This window comes from Cyanistes caeruleus, unplaced genomic scaffold (assembly GCF_971803275.1).
Source record: "Cyanistes caeruleus unplaced genomic scaffold, bCyaCae1.hap1.1 HAP1_SUPER_30, whole genome shotgun sequence".
Taxonomy (NCBI): Eukaryota; Metazoa; Chordata; class Aves; order Passeriformes; family Paridae; genus Cyanistes; species Cyanistes caeruleus.
The window spans coordinates 3,291,188-3,308,882 of record NW_028256295.1 but is presented as its reverse complement, the minus strand read 5'-3'; the positions used below and the strand labels follow the sequence as shown (position 1 = coordinate 3,308,882).

General features: G+C 50.5%; 3 protein-coding genes across 3 annotated transcripts in view; 1 reads left to right on the top strand and 2 right to left on the bottom strand.

Moving 5' to 3' along the window:
• Nucleotides 1–17,695, bottom strand: part of LOC111922621 (uncharacterized) — an 813,543-nt gene that overhangs the window by 76,354 nt on the left and 719,494 nt on the right. The window lies entirely within an intron of this gene.
• Nucleotides 1–17,695, top strand: part of LOC111945726 (uncharacterized) — a 555,958-nt gene that overhangs the window by 234,996 nt on the left and 303,267 nt on the right. The gene's annotated exons all lie outside the window — the stretch shown is intronic.
• On the bottom strand, nucleotides 7,073–14,697 carry LOC147645318 (uncharacterized). Its single transcript, XM_086874853.1, has 3 exons — nucleotides 13,199–14,697; nucleotides 8,629–8,707; nucleotides 7,073–8,442 (listed from the first exon to the last, which is right to left on the bottom strand). The coding sequence occupies exons 2-3, from the start codon at nucleotides 8,678–8,680 to the stop codon at nucleotides 7,520–7,522; spliced, it is 975 nt and encodes a 324-aa protein (XP_086730979.1). The 5' UTR covers nucleotides 8,681–8,707; nucleotides 13,199–14,697; the 3' UTR covers nucleotides 7,073–7,519.

The window sequence follows — 17,695 nt, the reverse complement described above, 5'->3', positions numbered from 1 at the left end:
GCAGCCAGGAGGGCAGCTCAGAGCTTGGAAGGACACAGCAAGGAGATCCCCAGGTGTGCCCATGATGGGATCTCAGGGAGGGGGCTCAGCTCATTCCCCTTTGCCATGGACTGCTTTGCCCACAGCCCCACAGGTCACAGGGAAGCTGGGACACCCCATTCCCATGGACACACCTGCCTGGCAGCAATCCCAAGGGCAGGGCCTGACTCAGCTGCTGCAGATGCCAGAGCCTCCCTGAGAGCCCCAGATACCAATGACAATATCAGAGCAGCGCATTTAGGCTGTTTAGGAGGCTCCCAGCAGAGAGACTGAGCACCCAAACTTACAATTCTGGCATCTCTGTAAATGTTCCAACATTACTTTGCTGATCCTGGTGTGTCCCTTTCAACTCAGAATGTTCTGTGATTCTGGGATTACAATTCCTCTTCTGCTTCTCTCATCCCCCTGTTGTCTATAATCAAAAGAGAAAAAAACCCCAAACCTTTGCAACAGTGTTAGAACAGTAAAGTAAAAACCAGACCTTTTTTGGAAGCTTCTGGGTGTCCCAGTGGGGATGGGGCACACCCGGCCCCTTATTTCAACAATTTATTAAGGTTGATTAATTAGGATATTTAACAGAAACATTCAATAGGAGATTCAGCTGCCCCAGTTACACACCCCAGGGTCAACCCATTGGAGTAAGTCCAAGGGTTTCTATGCCCCACTTTTTGTTATGACTGCTCACATTCTGGTTAGAAAACCAAATGTTCTTCTTGTAGCTCCTCTCCCTGATGATAAGACAATACAGTATTTCAGAAATCTATTTAGAAGATAAGATTATTGTTCTAAAATCTAAGAGTAAGGTTAGGAAACATATTAGAGTTAATTAAGGATAATAGTTGTCCTTAATTATAATATAAATGTAATATAATATAATATAATATAATAGTGTAGTATAGTATAGTATAGTATAGTATAGTATACTATACTATACTATACTATGCTATAGAATAATAGTTTAATAGAGTTAATTAAGAATTAAAATTTTATAATTACATGATAATAGTTTACAGATCTAAAAATATATTAAAAATGCATAAAAAGCAAAAAACTTTTTGCTATCATCTCAACTTTCCCACCCTGCTTAAAGAGAGAAATTGAACACAGTCTCAGGAAAGCTCCTGATCTTTACAGCAATTCCAGGCTCACCTTCTTTTGGGAAGTGTCCTCTGGAGCTGTGCCCAGGCAGGTCTGGAGCTGGGAGCAGCCCTGCCCCACACAGCCCCTCTCAGCAGCAGCCCCTGCCCTGCTCAGGGTGGCTCCTTCCCCCCACAGCTTCTCCCCAGCGCTGGGAGCAGCTCCCCGGGCCGGCTGAGAGCTGTCCCTGGCAGGCAGCAGAGTCCCTGCCCCAGCACAGCGCCCTGGGCTGCAGGACCCTGCTCTGCAGGACAGCCCTGGGCACCCCTGGCTGCTCTGCACAAGGGACAGGCAGAGAATGTACTCACAGAGTCTGTAGGCACTGGCATGTTCCAGCTTTAGGAGATGCCTCCAGGAGCTGCAGCTGCATTGTCCTGCAGCCAGAGGCTTCCTGTGCCAAGGGCTGGCAGGGATTCTGCCCCAGGCACTTCTCAGCACCTTCCCAGCCCTGACTGATTGAAGCTCTCTGTGCCTCTGGGCTGTGCCCAGGGTGGCTGCAGGCAGTGCCCCAGCCCTGCTGGGCTGGCAGAAGAGCTGCTCAGCAAGAGAAATGTGCTTTTGAAGCTCTTCTTGGTTTCCAGCAGCTGCCTCTGTGCCAGGAGCCCGGCCCAGCTCAGCAGCACAGACACAGCAGCAGGACTTTAATGAGCCTCTTGGGGCTTTGTGCTGAGGCCCTGAACATCAGTCCCTGACAGGGAGGGGAAGAAACCTCTCAAGAACTCCAAGTCAGAATCCAACTCCAAAGTTTCTTTCACTTTTAATGGGTCCCACTGAGGGATGTGACTGAGCAAGTGTCCCCAGGCCGCAGGCAGAGCAGAGAACTGGAGGCACTGATGACAGCTGGGGACAAAGAGAAGCCAAGGCTTGGTGCCCTGGGCCACAGCAGCCAAAGCTGTGCCAGCAAGGGCTGTGAGGAGACACCTTGTCCTGAGGCCCTGGGGCCTCCTGGCACAGCCCCAGCAAGGCTGGCCACTGTCACCCCCTTGGCCTGCCCTCAGCATCCCCCCTAGCCCACATGCCAGTGGCCTCAGGGATCTGCTGGAAGGAGTCCCTGGGGAGCCTTGCTCAGGAATGGCCCTGGGGGGCTCCTTCATGCTCCAGGGACTGCAGCTTTTTCAAAGGACTTTGGCTTTTGCTTTGGAGTCTCTGAGAGCTTTGTGCAATCCTGGCCTCCAATTATCTGCTGTAATTAGTCCCTTGAGAGCCTTTGTCAGTAACAACACTCAGTGGGGCTCATTAATGCTTCGAGGTACTTCAGGTTCTTAAGGCACTTTCCTTTTTCCTTCCCACACTGAGTCTCTGAGAAGTTTGTGCAATCCTGGCCCCAATTATCTGCTTTAACGAGTCCCTTGGGAGCTTTGCATTGACACTCAGTGGGGCTCATCAATACTTTGAGATACTCAGGGCTTTTTCAGCTACTTTGGATTTTCCTTCCCACACTGAGTCTCTGGGAGGTTTTTTTGCAATCCTGGCCTCCAGTTCTCTCCTCCAAGGAGTCCATGAGGAGCCTGTGTTGGGGATGGACCTCAGTGGCACCCATTAATTCTTGGAGACACTTTGGGTTTTTCCTCTGACTTGGACTCCTGGAAAGGTTTGTGCAATCTCCTCTCAGGCCCTGAGGTTCAAGGGCTCAGCTCCAAATGCACCACAGGGCTCATTAGGATCAAGCAAGTCCTAACAAACCATGGCTGTGCCTTGATTTCCCTCTGGTCTTGCTCCGTTCTTAGGAAAGTTTCCTACAATACTTATGGAGAAATAGTTCAAAGAGCTTCTAAGAAATATCTGTTCCTATTTTAAAGGTGTCTTTTATTCCTGTTCTCTTTAGAGCAGAGGTGATTGCAGCATTCAGTGATGGATATTGATCCAGGGTCTCTCCTAAGGAGGTCTGGCCAGGTCAGAGAAGCTGTGCCTTGAGGTCTGACCCAGTGGGGGCAACCTTGCTCCACATTCCCCAGCCCCATCCTGTCTCTCCTCACTCCCCTGGGACCTGCTTTGCTCACAGAACTGGCTGCACTCAGGCAAAGAGGGGTTTTCCTTCTTTCATTTTAGCAATCTAAAACTGCTGAGTTTCCCCATGGAAAACAGACACCCTCCTCAAGTGTGTGCCAAGCCCAAGGTGCCACCAAGGAGGTTCCCCTTCCCCAAGGCAGAGCCACACAAGGAATGTTTCAGACACACAGGGAGTTCTACAATAAACACAGCCCCAGAGTTGGCTGAAGGCAGAATTAGAGCAGCTGCTGAAGGACAGACAAGCTTTGAACTCCTTGCAGCTGAAAGCACCAAGTGGGTTGTTGGGAGGTGTGTGAGTGAGGCAAGAGTGAGGGAAGGGAAATGCAGAGAGCCTTGGAAGTGTTTCTGTGCACACAGGCTGCTGCAAGGGCAGCGTTGGACTTCTCTGGACTTCTCCCCAGTGACCTCTCAGAGCCCCCTGAGATGTCACACAGACACCTGGGATATCACAGCCCACTCAGTGGTGTCACACAACCTGCCCCAGGATGTCACACCACCTTTCTGTGAAGTCACAGCTCTTCCCATATGCCACAAAACCACCTCGTGATGTCACACAGCCACATTTGATGTCATTGTTCACTCTGTGATGTCACAGTCAGCACTGTGATGTCATACAACCTGTCCTGAGATGTCACATGGCTTTTCTATGATGTCACTGCCCACTCTAGGATTTCATATCACCACCATGTGGTGTCACAGTCTGCTCAGTGATGTCACACAATCAATCAGTGGTGGCACAGCCTGCTCTGTGGTGTCATATATCTAATGTCTAATGTCACAGTCCTCTCTTTGATGTCACAATCAGCTCTGTGATGTCACACAGTCCCCTCTGTGATACCGTAGCTGCTCAGTGACCTCACACAACAAACTCTGGCATGTCACAGCCCCATTTGTGACCTCACACAACCCACTCGGAGCTGTCACACAGCCCCTTTCTGACATCACAGCTGCTCTGGGGCTCCAGGACACAGCCACAGAGGTGCTGCTGTGACACAGCCCCCTCTGGCACATCCCACAGCCCCTGCCAGTGCTGAGCCCCTGGCAGCTCTGTCTGAGCCTGCTCTCTGTGTCCCTGAGCTGCCCTGGCAGGGCCCCAGCCCTGCTGGGCTGTGCTCAGGAGCTGCTCCTGGCCAGAGCTGTCTCTCTGCAGCGCTGCCCTTGCCAGGAGCTGCCTCTGGGCCAGGAGCCCGGCCCAGCTCAGCAGCACAGACACAGCACCAGCACTTTCATCACCCTCTCGGGCCTTTGGGGCTCTTGGCATCACACTCAGTCCCTCAGAGTGTGCTCCAGAAACTCCTCAAGAGCTCCGAGTCAGATGGAAGCACTGAAGTTTCTTGTAGTTGAAATGAGAGACACGAGTGAGAAAGCGTCCCCAGGTTCCAGGCAGAGCAGAAGACTGGAGGCCCTGATGGCAGCTGGGGACAAGCAAGGGAAAGGTGTCTGTGGTGCTGAGCAAAGCTGGATGTGTTTCAGGAATGGCAAGGGCCAAGGGCTGAGCCCCAGCCCCTGGCAAGGCAGATGCTGTCCCTCCCTCATTGCTCAGGGCTCTTCCCGGGCCACTGGCATGTGGGGATGTGCAATGCCAAGGGCAGCACCATGGGGCGGCCCCTGCCAGGCTGCTGAGCAGGGACAAGGAGGCAATGAGGCCCCAGGGCTGCCAGGGTCACTTGTCCCCTGCTGGCCTCAGGCCCAGGGCCAGCAGCCATGGCCAAAGGGCTGCACAAGTTGCCTCTGGCAGGGCCTTGCAGCTTCACAGCCCAGGGCCCTCAACCTCTACCTGCTACTTATGTGATGAGGCCTCCAAATCCCATCCTGGGAGATTTTTGTGTCCTCTCCAAGGTCTGTGAAGATGGAAACACTGGTCAAAGTTATTTCCTCCCAGATCTTGCAATGACACAACAGGGATCAATATCTTTAAAGTGATCTAGAGTGGATTTGGATGTGTTAGAAGGAGGAAATATTTTACAATCAGAGTGGCACAAAACTGTAACTGCTTTTCCAGAGAAATGGATGCCCCATCCCAGAAATGCTCCCAGAGCAGGAGCTCTGTGCAACCTGACACAGTGAAAGCCCCTCCCCTCCCCAAGGATGGAATTCCTGTTGTGTGGGTTCTCTGATGTGCTGGGTGCCCTCACAACCCTCCTGGCCAGAATGTCTGCTAAGGGCCAGCCAGGCTGCTGCAGTGGCACTGACCTCACAGCCATCACCATTGCAGCCATGTCCCCTGGGCCTGGCTCTCCCCTTTCCTCTGCCCCTGCCTTGTCTCTGCTGCCATGAAGAGTTTGTTCATTATTATCTTGTCCCCAAGGTGCTGGGGCCAATTGCTTCCCAGTCAGGCTCCTGGAGCAGCAGTGGCTTTTCAGATCCCAGCCAGAAATGAGCCCTGAAGCAGCAGCTCTGCAGTGCTGGCCACCAGGCCGGGGTGCCAAGGGAGCCTTCTGGCCATGGCCTGGAAGCAGCTGCTGCTGCCAAGGTGCCTTTGGTGCCTCAGGCTGTCCCTGGCACAGCTCCCAGCACGGCACTCTGCACTTGTGCCCGAGCCCTTCCCTGGCTTGGGGCTGGCCTGGGGCTTTTCCTGCAGCAGGATCTGCCCTGGCCATGGCACAGGAAAGGCAGTTCCTGCTGGAGCAGGAGGCTGTGCCTGGAATGGGCTCAAACAACTCCAGAAAAGCCCTGTTTACTTAAAAATTGCTCCCTAGAGCACTGTAGTCTAATAATTGTTATAGCTCCTATACTGTGGAGTAAATACCTCTTTTATTTACTCTGTGGTGTAAATAAATCTGTCTAATCATGCCAGAATCAGTCACAGTTGTATTTGTATAAATACATCTGATATTCCATTGTTAATCCTGTGGGGAAAATTGCATTACGGTTCAGTTCTAACTGTCCAGTCTTTACATATAAACTTTGACAAACTGGGGCTGGGATTGGATCCAGCTGCTCCCAGTCTCCTCTCTTATAAGGAATTTAAAAGCCGAGGCGTCCTGGAGGGGTTTGAGGATCCCTGGTGGCTGTTGGGTGTCATTTCTCCACCTCATGACTCAGCAGGAGTTTCTCCAATAAAGAAATAAAGTTTTTGCCTGAAGCTCCCACTCTGCCCATGACAGGAAGCCCAGGGAGTGTCTGTGACATCCCGGCTCTTTGGCAGCCTGGGGACTCCTGGGATGTCACCGTGGAGCCCCCGGGAGTGCCTGTGACAGAGCGGTGCCTTTGCAGCCCAGGGTCCCCTGGGATGTCACCATGGAATTACTGTGACTGCGTCTGACCACAGGGCTCATCAGCATCCCCAGAAATCCCTGGGAGGTCTCTGTGGAGCCCCTGTCTCTGCCTGTCTCAGACCTGAAGCCAGAGCCCCTTGCCATGGCAACCATTTGCAGTCCCATCCCCAGGCTCATGGGATCCCAGAGCCACAGAATTGGCTGAGTTGGGAGGGAGCCACGGGGATCCTCCAGTCCAACTGCTGGCCCTGCACAGGACACCCCAACAATCCCAGCCTGGGCCTGGCAGCGCTGGCCAAACGCTGCTGGAGCTCAGCCAGCCCTGGAGCTGGGAGCCTTCCCTGGGGAGCCTGTTCAGTGCCCCAGCAGCCTTGCGGGAAAAACCTTTTCCTCACATCCAGCCTAAACCTGCCCGCCTCAGCTCCAGCTGCTCCCTCCACTCCTGTCCCTGGGCACCAGAGGGAAGAGGTTCCCGCAGCCCCCAGCCAGGGACCCACTCCCAAGGCTGCTGCCATGGCAACCAGGCCTGGCACCAGCTGGGATGCTCGGTTTCCATGGGCCGGGCTTCAGGAATGGCATTCCCCAATTTCCTGCTCCTGCTGAAACCGCGCTGCTGCTCGCTTCCCTCCCACCTGCCATGGAAAGCACAAAAGGCAAAGATCCCAGGCTGGGATAAGAACAATTTACTGGGAACATCAATGAGATAAGAAATGAACAGCAACAGAAACAATTTGTATAACAGAAGGGATAAGACAAATTATTTACAGGGAAAACTAAACCACCACTGATTGTTTCTTTCTGGCCACATATTTCCTGCTGTCTGGAAAGGACACCTTTCTTCTCTGGTGAGAGAGAGGAAGTCTTTTTCCTTGTCCCTGGCAACAACCTTAGATGGGATTAAATATAATGACAGGGTCATGGCCAGACCCTCATGTTCTTCAATCCCACAACATGACACTGCCATGGGCAGGAAAAGGTACAGGTGTCTTCCCAGCATGGATCCCAGGGAACATGGATCACCAGGTCTCTTCCCAACGTGGATCCTGCAAGGGCAGATGAAGCTGCACCAGTGAACAAAGCTCTTTCTGCACTTTGGGGCAATCACAGGGTTTCCCTTAGTAGTGCCTCCGTTGGTGTTGGGTCAAGGTAGAGCTCTGGCTGAAGCTCTTCCCACACTGGGGACACTCATAGGGCCTCTCCCCAGTGTGGATGCGTTTGTGGGTAATGAGGTTGGATCTGTGGCTGAAGCTCTTCCCACATTCCCCACACTCATACGGCCTCTCCCCAGTGTGGATGCGCCGATGCCTGACGAGGGTGGAGTTTTGCTTGAAGCCCTCCCCACAATCAGAGCAGTGGAAAGGCCTCTTATCCGTGTGAATCCGCTGGTGCCTTAGCAGAGTGGAGCTTGCCTGAAACCTCTTCCCACATTCCCCACACTCATAGGGCCTCTCCCCAGTGTGGATGCGCCGGTGAATGGTGAGGGTGGAGTTGTACTTGAAGCCCTCCCCACAGTCAGGGCAGCGGAAAGGCCTCTCATCCGTGTGAATCCGCTGGTGCACGAGGAGAGTGGAGCTGGTGTGAAACCTCTTCCCACACTGGGGACACTCGTAGGGCCTCTCCCCAGTGTGGATGCGCTGGTGGATGATGAGTTGGGAGCTGCAGCTGAAGCCCTTCCCACATTGCCCACACTCATAGGCCCATTCCCCAGTGTGGATCATCTGGTGGCAGATCAGGCTGTTGCTCTGACTGAAGCTCTTCCCACACTCCAAGCACTCGTAGAGCTTCTCCCCATCCTGAAGCTGCTCGTGGACCACCAGCTCAGAGCCCCGGCTGGATCTCCGGCCGCCTTCCCGGCACAGGGTGGGTCTTTCCTCCTCAGAGCACCCTGGGATGGGTTTGGAGCCCCTCCTCCTGCGGGATCTCTGGGGATTTTCCTCCCCGTTGGATTCCTGCATTGTGGAACTGCTCAAAATTGCCTCTTCCATGAGGTTCTGCTGTGGGGATTTGTCCTCCCTGGTCTCCATCCTCAGCTCCTTGTCTGGGGGAGGAAGGACAAGGAGAGGATGGGATTTGCCTCCGTGCCAGAGGGAAGGGGAAGGAGATCCCCCCAGTGCGTCCCCGGCAGGACGGCGTCGGCAGCGGGGTTGTCCTGCAGCCGGGGGCCATGCTGGGCTGGGAGATGGAGCAGGAGAGAGGGGGAAAGGGGCACTGACTTCCTCCTCACCTGCCTGGGTGTCCTGGAGCATCTTCCTCTTCCTTGCAGCCTCTTTCTCCATCTGGCCAAGATTTGGGAATGGGAAATCCTGGTTTGGGGAAATATAACGGATGAGCACATTGAGTTGATGTCCCACATTGTCCACACATTGATGCCCCTCTGCCCAAGTCCATCTCTAGATGTCACCAAACATCTGGGGTCTGTAAAAAGCTCCCAAACATCAAGATTCAGCTCTGAAAATGCCTCACAGGAGTCCCCCATCTCTCCTCTCTCCCCTTTGGTGTTGAGGGGTTCCCCCCGGTCCCAGCTGCTGGGGATCATGCTTGTACTGGGGGTCCCTGTTTGCTCTGTCGCTGCCCTCCCCAGGCTGCTGGGAGTTTCAGGAATCCAAAAAGTTCCCCCTGTTTCCATCTCCCCACTTAAGGATTCTGTGACCTCCCAAAATCATCCCAAGGGGCATTTTCTGCTCAGCTTTGGAGTTCTTCATTCTCCAAGCATCTCCCCCAAGAAAACCCCAACCCAGGAACCTCCCAGGATATCTGGGCTGAGCTCCCCCTCCTTGGTCACGTGTGGGATGGGGGATGATGATCCCACGGGTGCGGGATTGTGAATTCAGGGAGTGCGCGACCTCGTGGTTCCTTCTACTTTCCCTGATCCTCTTTTGTCCCTCCTCTTCCTCCTGCTCCTCCTCCCTAACTCCACCTTCTTCTGCTACTTCCATCCCTTCTCTCTCTCCTTCTTCATCCCTCCTCTTCCATCCCTCCCCCTCCTCCCCCAGGAGCAGTGACACCCTCGGTGCCCCGTTCCCAAACCCCTCACAGCCCACGGCAGGAGCGGGGATGGAGCCAGGACAGGTCGGGATGGGCAGCGCGGGGCTCTCCGCTGCTCCCACCCGCTGGGGACGGGGGGAACCCGGCCCGGGGAAAAGGAGAGGGAAACTGGGAAAATTGGGGGCTGCAGATCCAACCTGGGGCTGGCTGGGGACCCTGGCTGGGGACTGCCAGCCCTTGGGGCTCCTCTGGGGAGATGTGGGACCGGGGAACACAGAGAGGGCTGGGGGATCCCAGGGGTGACAGCACTGGCAGGGACTCGTTTGGACTGGGGTAACTGGAACCCTACTGGGGCAACTGGGAATCCTTGGGAATGAGCACAAGCATGCTGAGGGCACATGGGATATACTGGGAATGTCTGTGACCATCCTGGGGAAATTGAAATCACGCTGGGAACAACGGGAACCATGCTGGGGACAACTGGGAACAACTGGGATTGACTGGGTCTGCACCGGGGGCAACTGGGCATTACTGGAACCATGCTGGGAGGGTCTGGGATCATCTGGGGAGGGACTGCAACTATACTGGGATTAAACTGGGTGCAACTGGGATCACACAGAGAGGAACAGGGAGTGACTGGAACCATGCTGAGGTCCTACTGGGATCACAGTGGGAGCAGCTGGGCCATGCTGGGCAAGACTGGGACCATACTGGCAGCAACTGGGACTGCACTCAGGGTGACTGGGAGTGACTAGGAGCAACTGGGATCAGGCTGGAAGCACCCAAGGAGTGACTAGGAGCAACTGGGATAGACTGGGAGAGACTGAAACCACAGTGCAGGTAAATGGGAACAACTGGAACCACAGTGGATAGTCTTGGGAGCAGCTGTGCCCATGCTGGGGTCATACTGGGATCCTGCTGGAACTAGCTGGGATCATACTGGGAGTGACTGAAAAGGGGCTGGCTGGGACTGGAACCATGCTGGAGGTGACTGGGAGCAACTGGGCCCATCCTGGGAGTGACAGGGAGTCACTCTGGCCATGACTGGAACCATATTGGGAGTATCTGGGAGTGACTGGAACCATACTGGGGGTGGCTGGTACAACAGCTCATACTGGGAGTGACTGAGATTGTAGTGGGAGTGACTGGGATCATCCTGGAAGTGACTGGAACCATACTGGGAGTGACAATGGCTCCTACAGGGATAGCACTGGGAACCACTGGGATTACAGTGGTTGTGAATGGAACCTGACTGGGGGTTACTGGGAGCTACTGGGCCCATGCTGGGAGGAAAATGTGGACACATTGGGAGCAACTGGGATCAACTGGAAGGTACTGGAACCATGCTGAGGGAACTGAGACCACAGCTGGGATCATACTGGGAGGAAGTGGGAAAGAATGGGATCATTCTGAGGTAACCAGAACCTTACTGGGGCAACTGGGATATACTGGGAGTGTCTATAACCATACTGGGAACAGCGGGAACCACACTGGGACAAACTGGGAGTGAGTGGGACCATGCTGAGATGGACTGGGACTATTCCAGGGACAACTGGGATCACACTGGTAGGAACTGGGAAGAATTACAACTATTCTGGGATCATACTCAACTGGGATCATACTGGGATCACAGTGGGAGCAGCTGGGTCCCTGCTGGCTGAGACTGGGATCCCACTGAGGGTGACTGGAATCATACTGGGATTGACTGGGAGTGGCTGGGAACAACTGGGATCATGCTGAGAGCAACTGGGAGGAGCTGGGAATGACTGGGAGCGTGCTGGGGCTGACTGGGATATACTGGGAGAGACAGGGAGTCCCAGGGATCACACTGGAGGCTACTGGGGTCACACTGGCACTGCCAGGGAGCAACTGGGGGCCACTGGCCTCATACTGGGAGTGACTGGGATTAGACTGGGAGTGTCTGAGATCAGACTGGGAGTGTGAAGGAAACTGTGTGAGGGAAAAAATGGGAAAAAAACCAAGATAAATTCAAGGAAAATATAAGAGAAAAATCAGGGAAAAGCAAAAAAAACCCAAAACAACCAAAACAGGGAGATATAAAAAAAAAAGGGGGAAAAAGCATGGAAAAAATTTGAGAGAAAATTGGGGAAAACCAGGAAAAATCTGGGGGAAAAAAAAATACCTCAAGGAAAAACTGGGGAAAAAATCAGGAAAGTGGAAAAAAACTGGGAAAAATCAGTAAAAATCAGAAAAAATGGGGAAGAAATCAGAAAAAATAGGAAAAGAAGGAAAAATCAGGAAAAAAACAGGAAAAAATTGGGGGAAAAAAGGGGAAAATCAGGAATAAAACTGGGAAAGGATTGGGAAAAATCGGGGAAACTAAGGAAAAGAAAGAGAAATAAAATCTGGAAAAAATGGGGAAAAAGATGTGAAAAAACCAGGAAAAATCAGGGAAATTTGAGAATAAATTGGGAGAAAAGTAGGAAAAATTTGGGAAAAGAATAGGGAAAAATCAGGAAAAATTAGGAAAGGCGTGAAAAAAATTGGGAAAAATCAGGGAAAAATATCAAGAAAAAAAAGATTAAAAACCTCCGGAAAAATCCAGAAAAATCATTAAAAAATTGGAAAAATCAAGGAAGAAATCTGATATATTTGAGAATAAATTGCAAAAAAAGCAGAAAAAAAATTAGAAAAAAAATTTATAAAAAAGATAAATCAGGGAAAAATCAGCGAAAAAAATAGGAAAAGGATAAAAGTTCAGAAAAAAAAAAAAAGAAAAAAATCAGGAAAAAATTGGGGAAAACCAGAAAAATTTGGGAAAGGAAAAGGGAAAAATCAGGGAAAAAACTGAGAAAAAAACTGGAAAAAAATGCAAAAACCAAGGAAAATTTTGACCAAAAATTGGGAAAAATTGAAAAAAATCAGAAAAGAAAGAGGAAAAAATCAGGAAAAAATATCTGAAAAACTCAGGAAAAAATGGGGAAAATAAGGAAAAAAATTATGAAAAAATTGGGAAAATTGAGATGAGTGAGGAAAGAAACCTGGAAAAAATCAGGTAAAATCGCTTAAAAACTTAAGAAATATAGGGAAAAATCAGGGAAAAATTGTGAAAAAATCTGAGAATAATGAGGAAAAAATTGGGAAAAGAAGAGGGAAAAATCAGGAAAAAACTGGGAGAAAAAAATTGGGAAAAAACTGGGAAAAATCATGAAAAGAAAGAGGAAGAAGAGCAGGAAAAATTTGAGAAAAATTAAAAAAAAAAATCAGGAAAACAATGAGGAAAAGAAAACGGGAAAAAAAAAACACAACGAAAAATGGGAAAAAACTGGGGAAAAGCCAGGAAATATTTAGGAAAAAAACAGGCAAAAGTCAGAAAAATTAAAGAAAAAATGGGGTAATATTTGGACAAATCAGACAGAAAAATCAAGAAAAAATGGGGAAAAAAATTTAAAAAATTATGAAAAATGAATGGAAAATCAGGAAAAGAAAAAGTGAATAAAACCTGGAAAAAATCAGGAAAAAAAACCCAGGAAAAAATCAGAATAAAATAATGAAAAATTGTGGGAAAATCAAGGAAAAAACTGGGAAAAAATTAGGAAAATACAGGAAAAAAATTGAAAAAATACAGGAAAAAACAGAAAAATCAGGTAAAAATTTAAGAAGTTACAAAAAAGATGGAAAAACTTGAGAAAAGAAGAAGGAAAAACCAGGCGAAAATCAGGGAAAAAAATCAGGAAAATTTGGGAAAAAACTGGGAAAAAACTGGGAAAAAATGAGAAAAATCAGGGGAAAAAACGGATTGAAATCCCTTTATCCCATTCTTCCAAGGAATTTTGGGAATTGCCTACCTGGGAGGTTGTGGAAGAATTTCCAGACCTGGGAATCCGAGAACTGAGGAAAGGTGAAATTGTGGATGAGCTGGTTCAGGTTTTTCGGAAGGCTGATGGCCTGGTCCTCTTACAGCTTCCAGAATGTTCGGATGAGTCCCACGCCTCCTTCCAGCGGGAAATCATGGAAAAATCATGGAAAAATCATGGGAAAGCTGTGATTCAAATTCATGGACTTTTGCCCACAAAACACCCTTTTTTTCCCGACAAAATTTCTATTTTTTCCCCAAAAATTTTAATTCCCCCCCACCTAAAATATTAATTTTTTTGATAATTAAATGGGAAGGATTGGGGGAAATGAGGGAAAGTAGGATGGAAATGGAGGAAAAATGTGGAAGAGTTGGGGAAAACTAGAAAAAAATGGGCAAAAAGAGAAAAAATGGAGCAAAAGTTGGAAGAAATGGGGAAAAAATGGGATGAAAATGGGAGAAAATTGTGGGAAATGGAATGGAAATGGAGGGAAAATTGGAAAATTGGAGGAAAAAAAATGAAAGAAAATGGGGATAAAATTCTGGAAAAATAAAACCAGAATAAAAATGAGGAAAAAATGGGGGAAACTGGGAGAAAAATGGGATAAAATGGGAATAAAAATTGTAAAAATGAAGCAAAAAGGGGGGAAAATTGGAAGAAAATGGGGAAAATAGGAGAGATCATGGGTGAAAAATGGGGTCTATGGTGCAAAAAGAGAGTAAAATGGGGAAATAGGGAAAAAATGGATTACAAATGGGAAAAAAATGGGGAAAAATGAGGAAAACATGGGGAAAAATTGAGTAAAAATGCAGGAGAAAATAGGGAAAAAATCAGAAAAATTGGGAAATATTGAGGAAAAACGAGTTAAAAAGGGGAAAAATAGAGGCAAAAAGGAGAAACATGGGGAAAAAATGGGGAAAAATAAAAAAAATAGGATAAAAATGGGGGGAAAATTGTATGAAATTGGGATAAAAATGGGAAATAATTGAATAAAAATGTGAAAAAATGGGATAAAGTGGAGACAAATTGTACTCTAATAGGGAATGACTGAGAGTCATTTGGCTTATTGTGGGGCGCATAGGAAACTGGAACCACACGGGGTGAGCAACTGGGCTGATGCTGGGAGCAGCCACTGCCGGCACCGGGAGCCCCGAACCCCTTTCCCGGCCATGCCGGACCCGCATCCCCCCGGCCCCTTTGCCGGGGCTCTGCCGCCACCGCCACCGGGACCCCCCAAAAACACCTCCCGGGGACCCCCGGGGTGCCCCCGAGGGGCATCTGCGGCTCGGCTCTGGAGCCCTGCCATCCCCAAACATCCCCCCCAAAAACCCCAAAGCCAGGGAGCCCCGGGGGATTTGGGGCGAGCTCCCCCTCCCCGGGCACCTGCGGGATGGGGGGCGATGGTCCCGAAGGAGCTGCAGATGCAGAGAGCGGGGAGCGCAGGTGGAGCCTCCTCTGCCTGCTCCAGCTCTTCCTCCTCCTGCTCCTCCTCTTCCTCCTGCTCTGTCCCTCCTCTTCCTCCTGCTCTGTCCCTCCTCTGTCCCTGGGCGTGGTTCGGAGCCCTCGGGTGAGCGGGGCCGGGCCGGGACACGATGGGAAAGGGCTGGGTCCCCCCCAAACCGAGCTGGGGGCAGCGGAGCTTTGGGGGAACAATGGGAACGGGGCGGGACAGGGGAACAGGGGGAGGTGGGAGCACTGAGGGTCCCCCAGTTCACCCCAGGAGCCCCAAGCGCCGTCCCAGCCCCCCCAGTTCCCCCCGCAGCCCCGGCTGAGGGGGGCTCAGCCCAGGAGCCGCCGTCGTTCGGGGCTCCCCCGAGTGCAGGAACGGGAGAGTTCCCGGCTCGGGGAAGCCCCAGCACAGGAGGGGATCTTGTCCCTCTTCCAGGGCCCTTCAGGGTCTTCAGGCCCCTCTCAAGAGGAGTTTTTCTCTTTTTCAAGTTTTTTGGGGGGGATCCCACCACTACAGGGGTGTTTTTTCCTCCCCATTTTAGGGTGTTTGTGCGGCCGCAGCCCCACAAGCCCCTTTTGAGGGGGGATCATGACGGCTTTAAGTGACATTTTTAGGGGTGTCCCCACCCCAAGCCCCTGTAGGGGATGTTTTGTCCCCCAGGGTGGATTTTGGGGGTTCTCTCTACCATGGCCGCTTTAAGGGCCCCCGGTGTTGTCGGGTCCCACTGTAACTCCTCTTAAAAGGGCAACACCGCTCCCGTTGGTTCCGGCAGTGGAGCCCGGGAGGGGTTGGGGGTCCCGGGAGGGGTTTGGGGGTACCTGGGTGATGCCGATGAAGGCGATGGGGTCCTCATGCTGGGTATAAACCTTTGTGAGGGTTTCCTGGGGGGTTTTCGGAAGTTCTGGGTGTTTTTAGGGCCACGGTGGTATTTGGGGGGTTCTCAAGGGGGTTTACAGGAACCCTGATGGGGGAATTTGGGCGATCTCTGGGGATGAAATTGGGGGTCCCAAGGTTGTTTTGGGGAACCTGCTGGTGATGGAGATGGGGACCCCATGCCAGGTATGTGTCGTGGTTTTAAACCAATAACTAAGAAAATTACTTACTTCTTGCTGTGAGATATGGATTAGAACAAGAGCAAAACAGGCATCCAACTTAAAAGGGAATAAAAAAAAAAAGTTTATTGACAAACTACAATAATAAGAACACCAGAATAAACTTCCAGAAAAACCTCTCCATCCCTTATCTACCCACTATTCCCTTGTTCACATGACAACAGAGACAAAAACTCTGGAACTCTGATAGTTAAAACAGTCCCAATTCTTGCTAGTCTTTTCACCCGTCTTTATAGAGAAACAGAAGTTTCTTCCTGTTAATTTATGGAGTTTCTCACAAGAAAACTATTTTTGTTATAGTTTTCTATTGCCCTAATGTTAGCTGCTCAGAGCTGCTATTATTAGAGTTCACTCCTCCCATTCTCACATCACTCTGAAGTATGTATGGGCCATGCGTCTAGAGATAGCATTTTTAAGGATAAGTTATTCAAAGGCAAAAAAAGTCTTCTTCATCTGTTTCTGTGAGCTTCACCAGAAAACAGTTTTCTCATGGCCTCTCAGGGCTTCAAATCTCTCAACAGTTTTCTCATTGCCTCTCAAGGCTTTTAATCTCCCAGTACTTCACTATACTATAATTACTCTTTACTCAAATTTACACTTTGAACACTATTCCTCTCTAGATCTTATATCATGAATTAAAGGAGTTCTTTTCAGGACTTCATTGTCCATCTCCATAGTTTTAACAGGGAGATATTTCAGCTTAATTAAAGCATCTTCTTAATTCTCTACCTTTCTTGAAGCTTCTTTTCTTTCCTGTCACTGGTAGTTTATAAAGTCTCTTTTCATGTTGATCTCTCTCTTTCTCTCTCTGGATAAAAAGATTAATCCGCAAGTCTCATCTGGGTAATGAAAGAGTTAACACCTTGCCCAGGCTTTTGTAGATGGTTCGGTGATCTCTGCCGAACAGGAGCTGGAGCCGTCTGCGATGGGAAGTTCCTCATGGCTGCTCTGGAGCGTGTGGTCTCTGCTCCAACCCGCTGCAAGTCCAGGGCCTGTCTCTTTCTTCACTGGGCAGTTTCTAGTGAATTAGTTACAGCAAAACCTGCAGCCGGGCCAGAGATCGGCTCGGCCCGGCCCGGCCCGGGGAAAACCTTCCCCAGGCCCCCCCATCTCCCGGCCGGGAGACGGGGCAGGCCCGGCCCCATCCCCGCCCGGCCGCATGGCCTGGGCAGGGACGGGAGGCCTGGAGCTCTGCCACCCTCCACAGCCAGAAAACAAAGAGAACCCAGAGAGCTCTGCTTTTACATTTTAAGGTAGGGTTCACAAGTTGATCCCACTTTTCAATGGCCTAAACTGCTGTCAATTCCCAGCAATGACCGATAATTGGTCAGGAGAAAAGACTCCAAGCACTTCCCAGCAACTCCAACTCCCTTAAAGGTAAAGTAACTCCATGACACTATGATGTCACTGCCCACTCTAGGATTTCATATCACCACCATGTGACTTGACAGCCTGTTCTGTGATGTCTCACAACCAACCAGTGATATCACAATCCACCCTGTGGTGGCTCTGTCATGTCACAACCTGCTCTGTGATGTCAGAATCCTTTCTGTAATGATGTACATTCGTCCTCTGATGTCATAGTCATGTCTCTGATGTCACAACCCACTAAGTAACATCACCCAGCCCACTCTGTGATGTCATACAGCCACACTGTGACATCACACACCTCTTTCTGATGTCACAGAATCCCCTCTATGACGCCATAGCTGCTCAGTGACCTCACACAACAAACTCTGGGATGTCACAGCCCCCTCTGTGACCTCACACAACCCACTCAGAGCTGTCACACAGCCCCTTTCTGACATCACAGCTGCTCTGGGGCTCCAGGACACAGCCACAGAGGTGCCACTGTGACACAGCCCCCTCTGACACATCCCACAGCCCCTGCCAGTGCTGAGCCCCTGGCAGCTCTGTCTGGGCCTG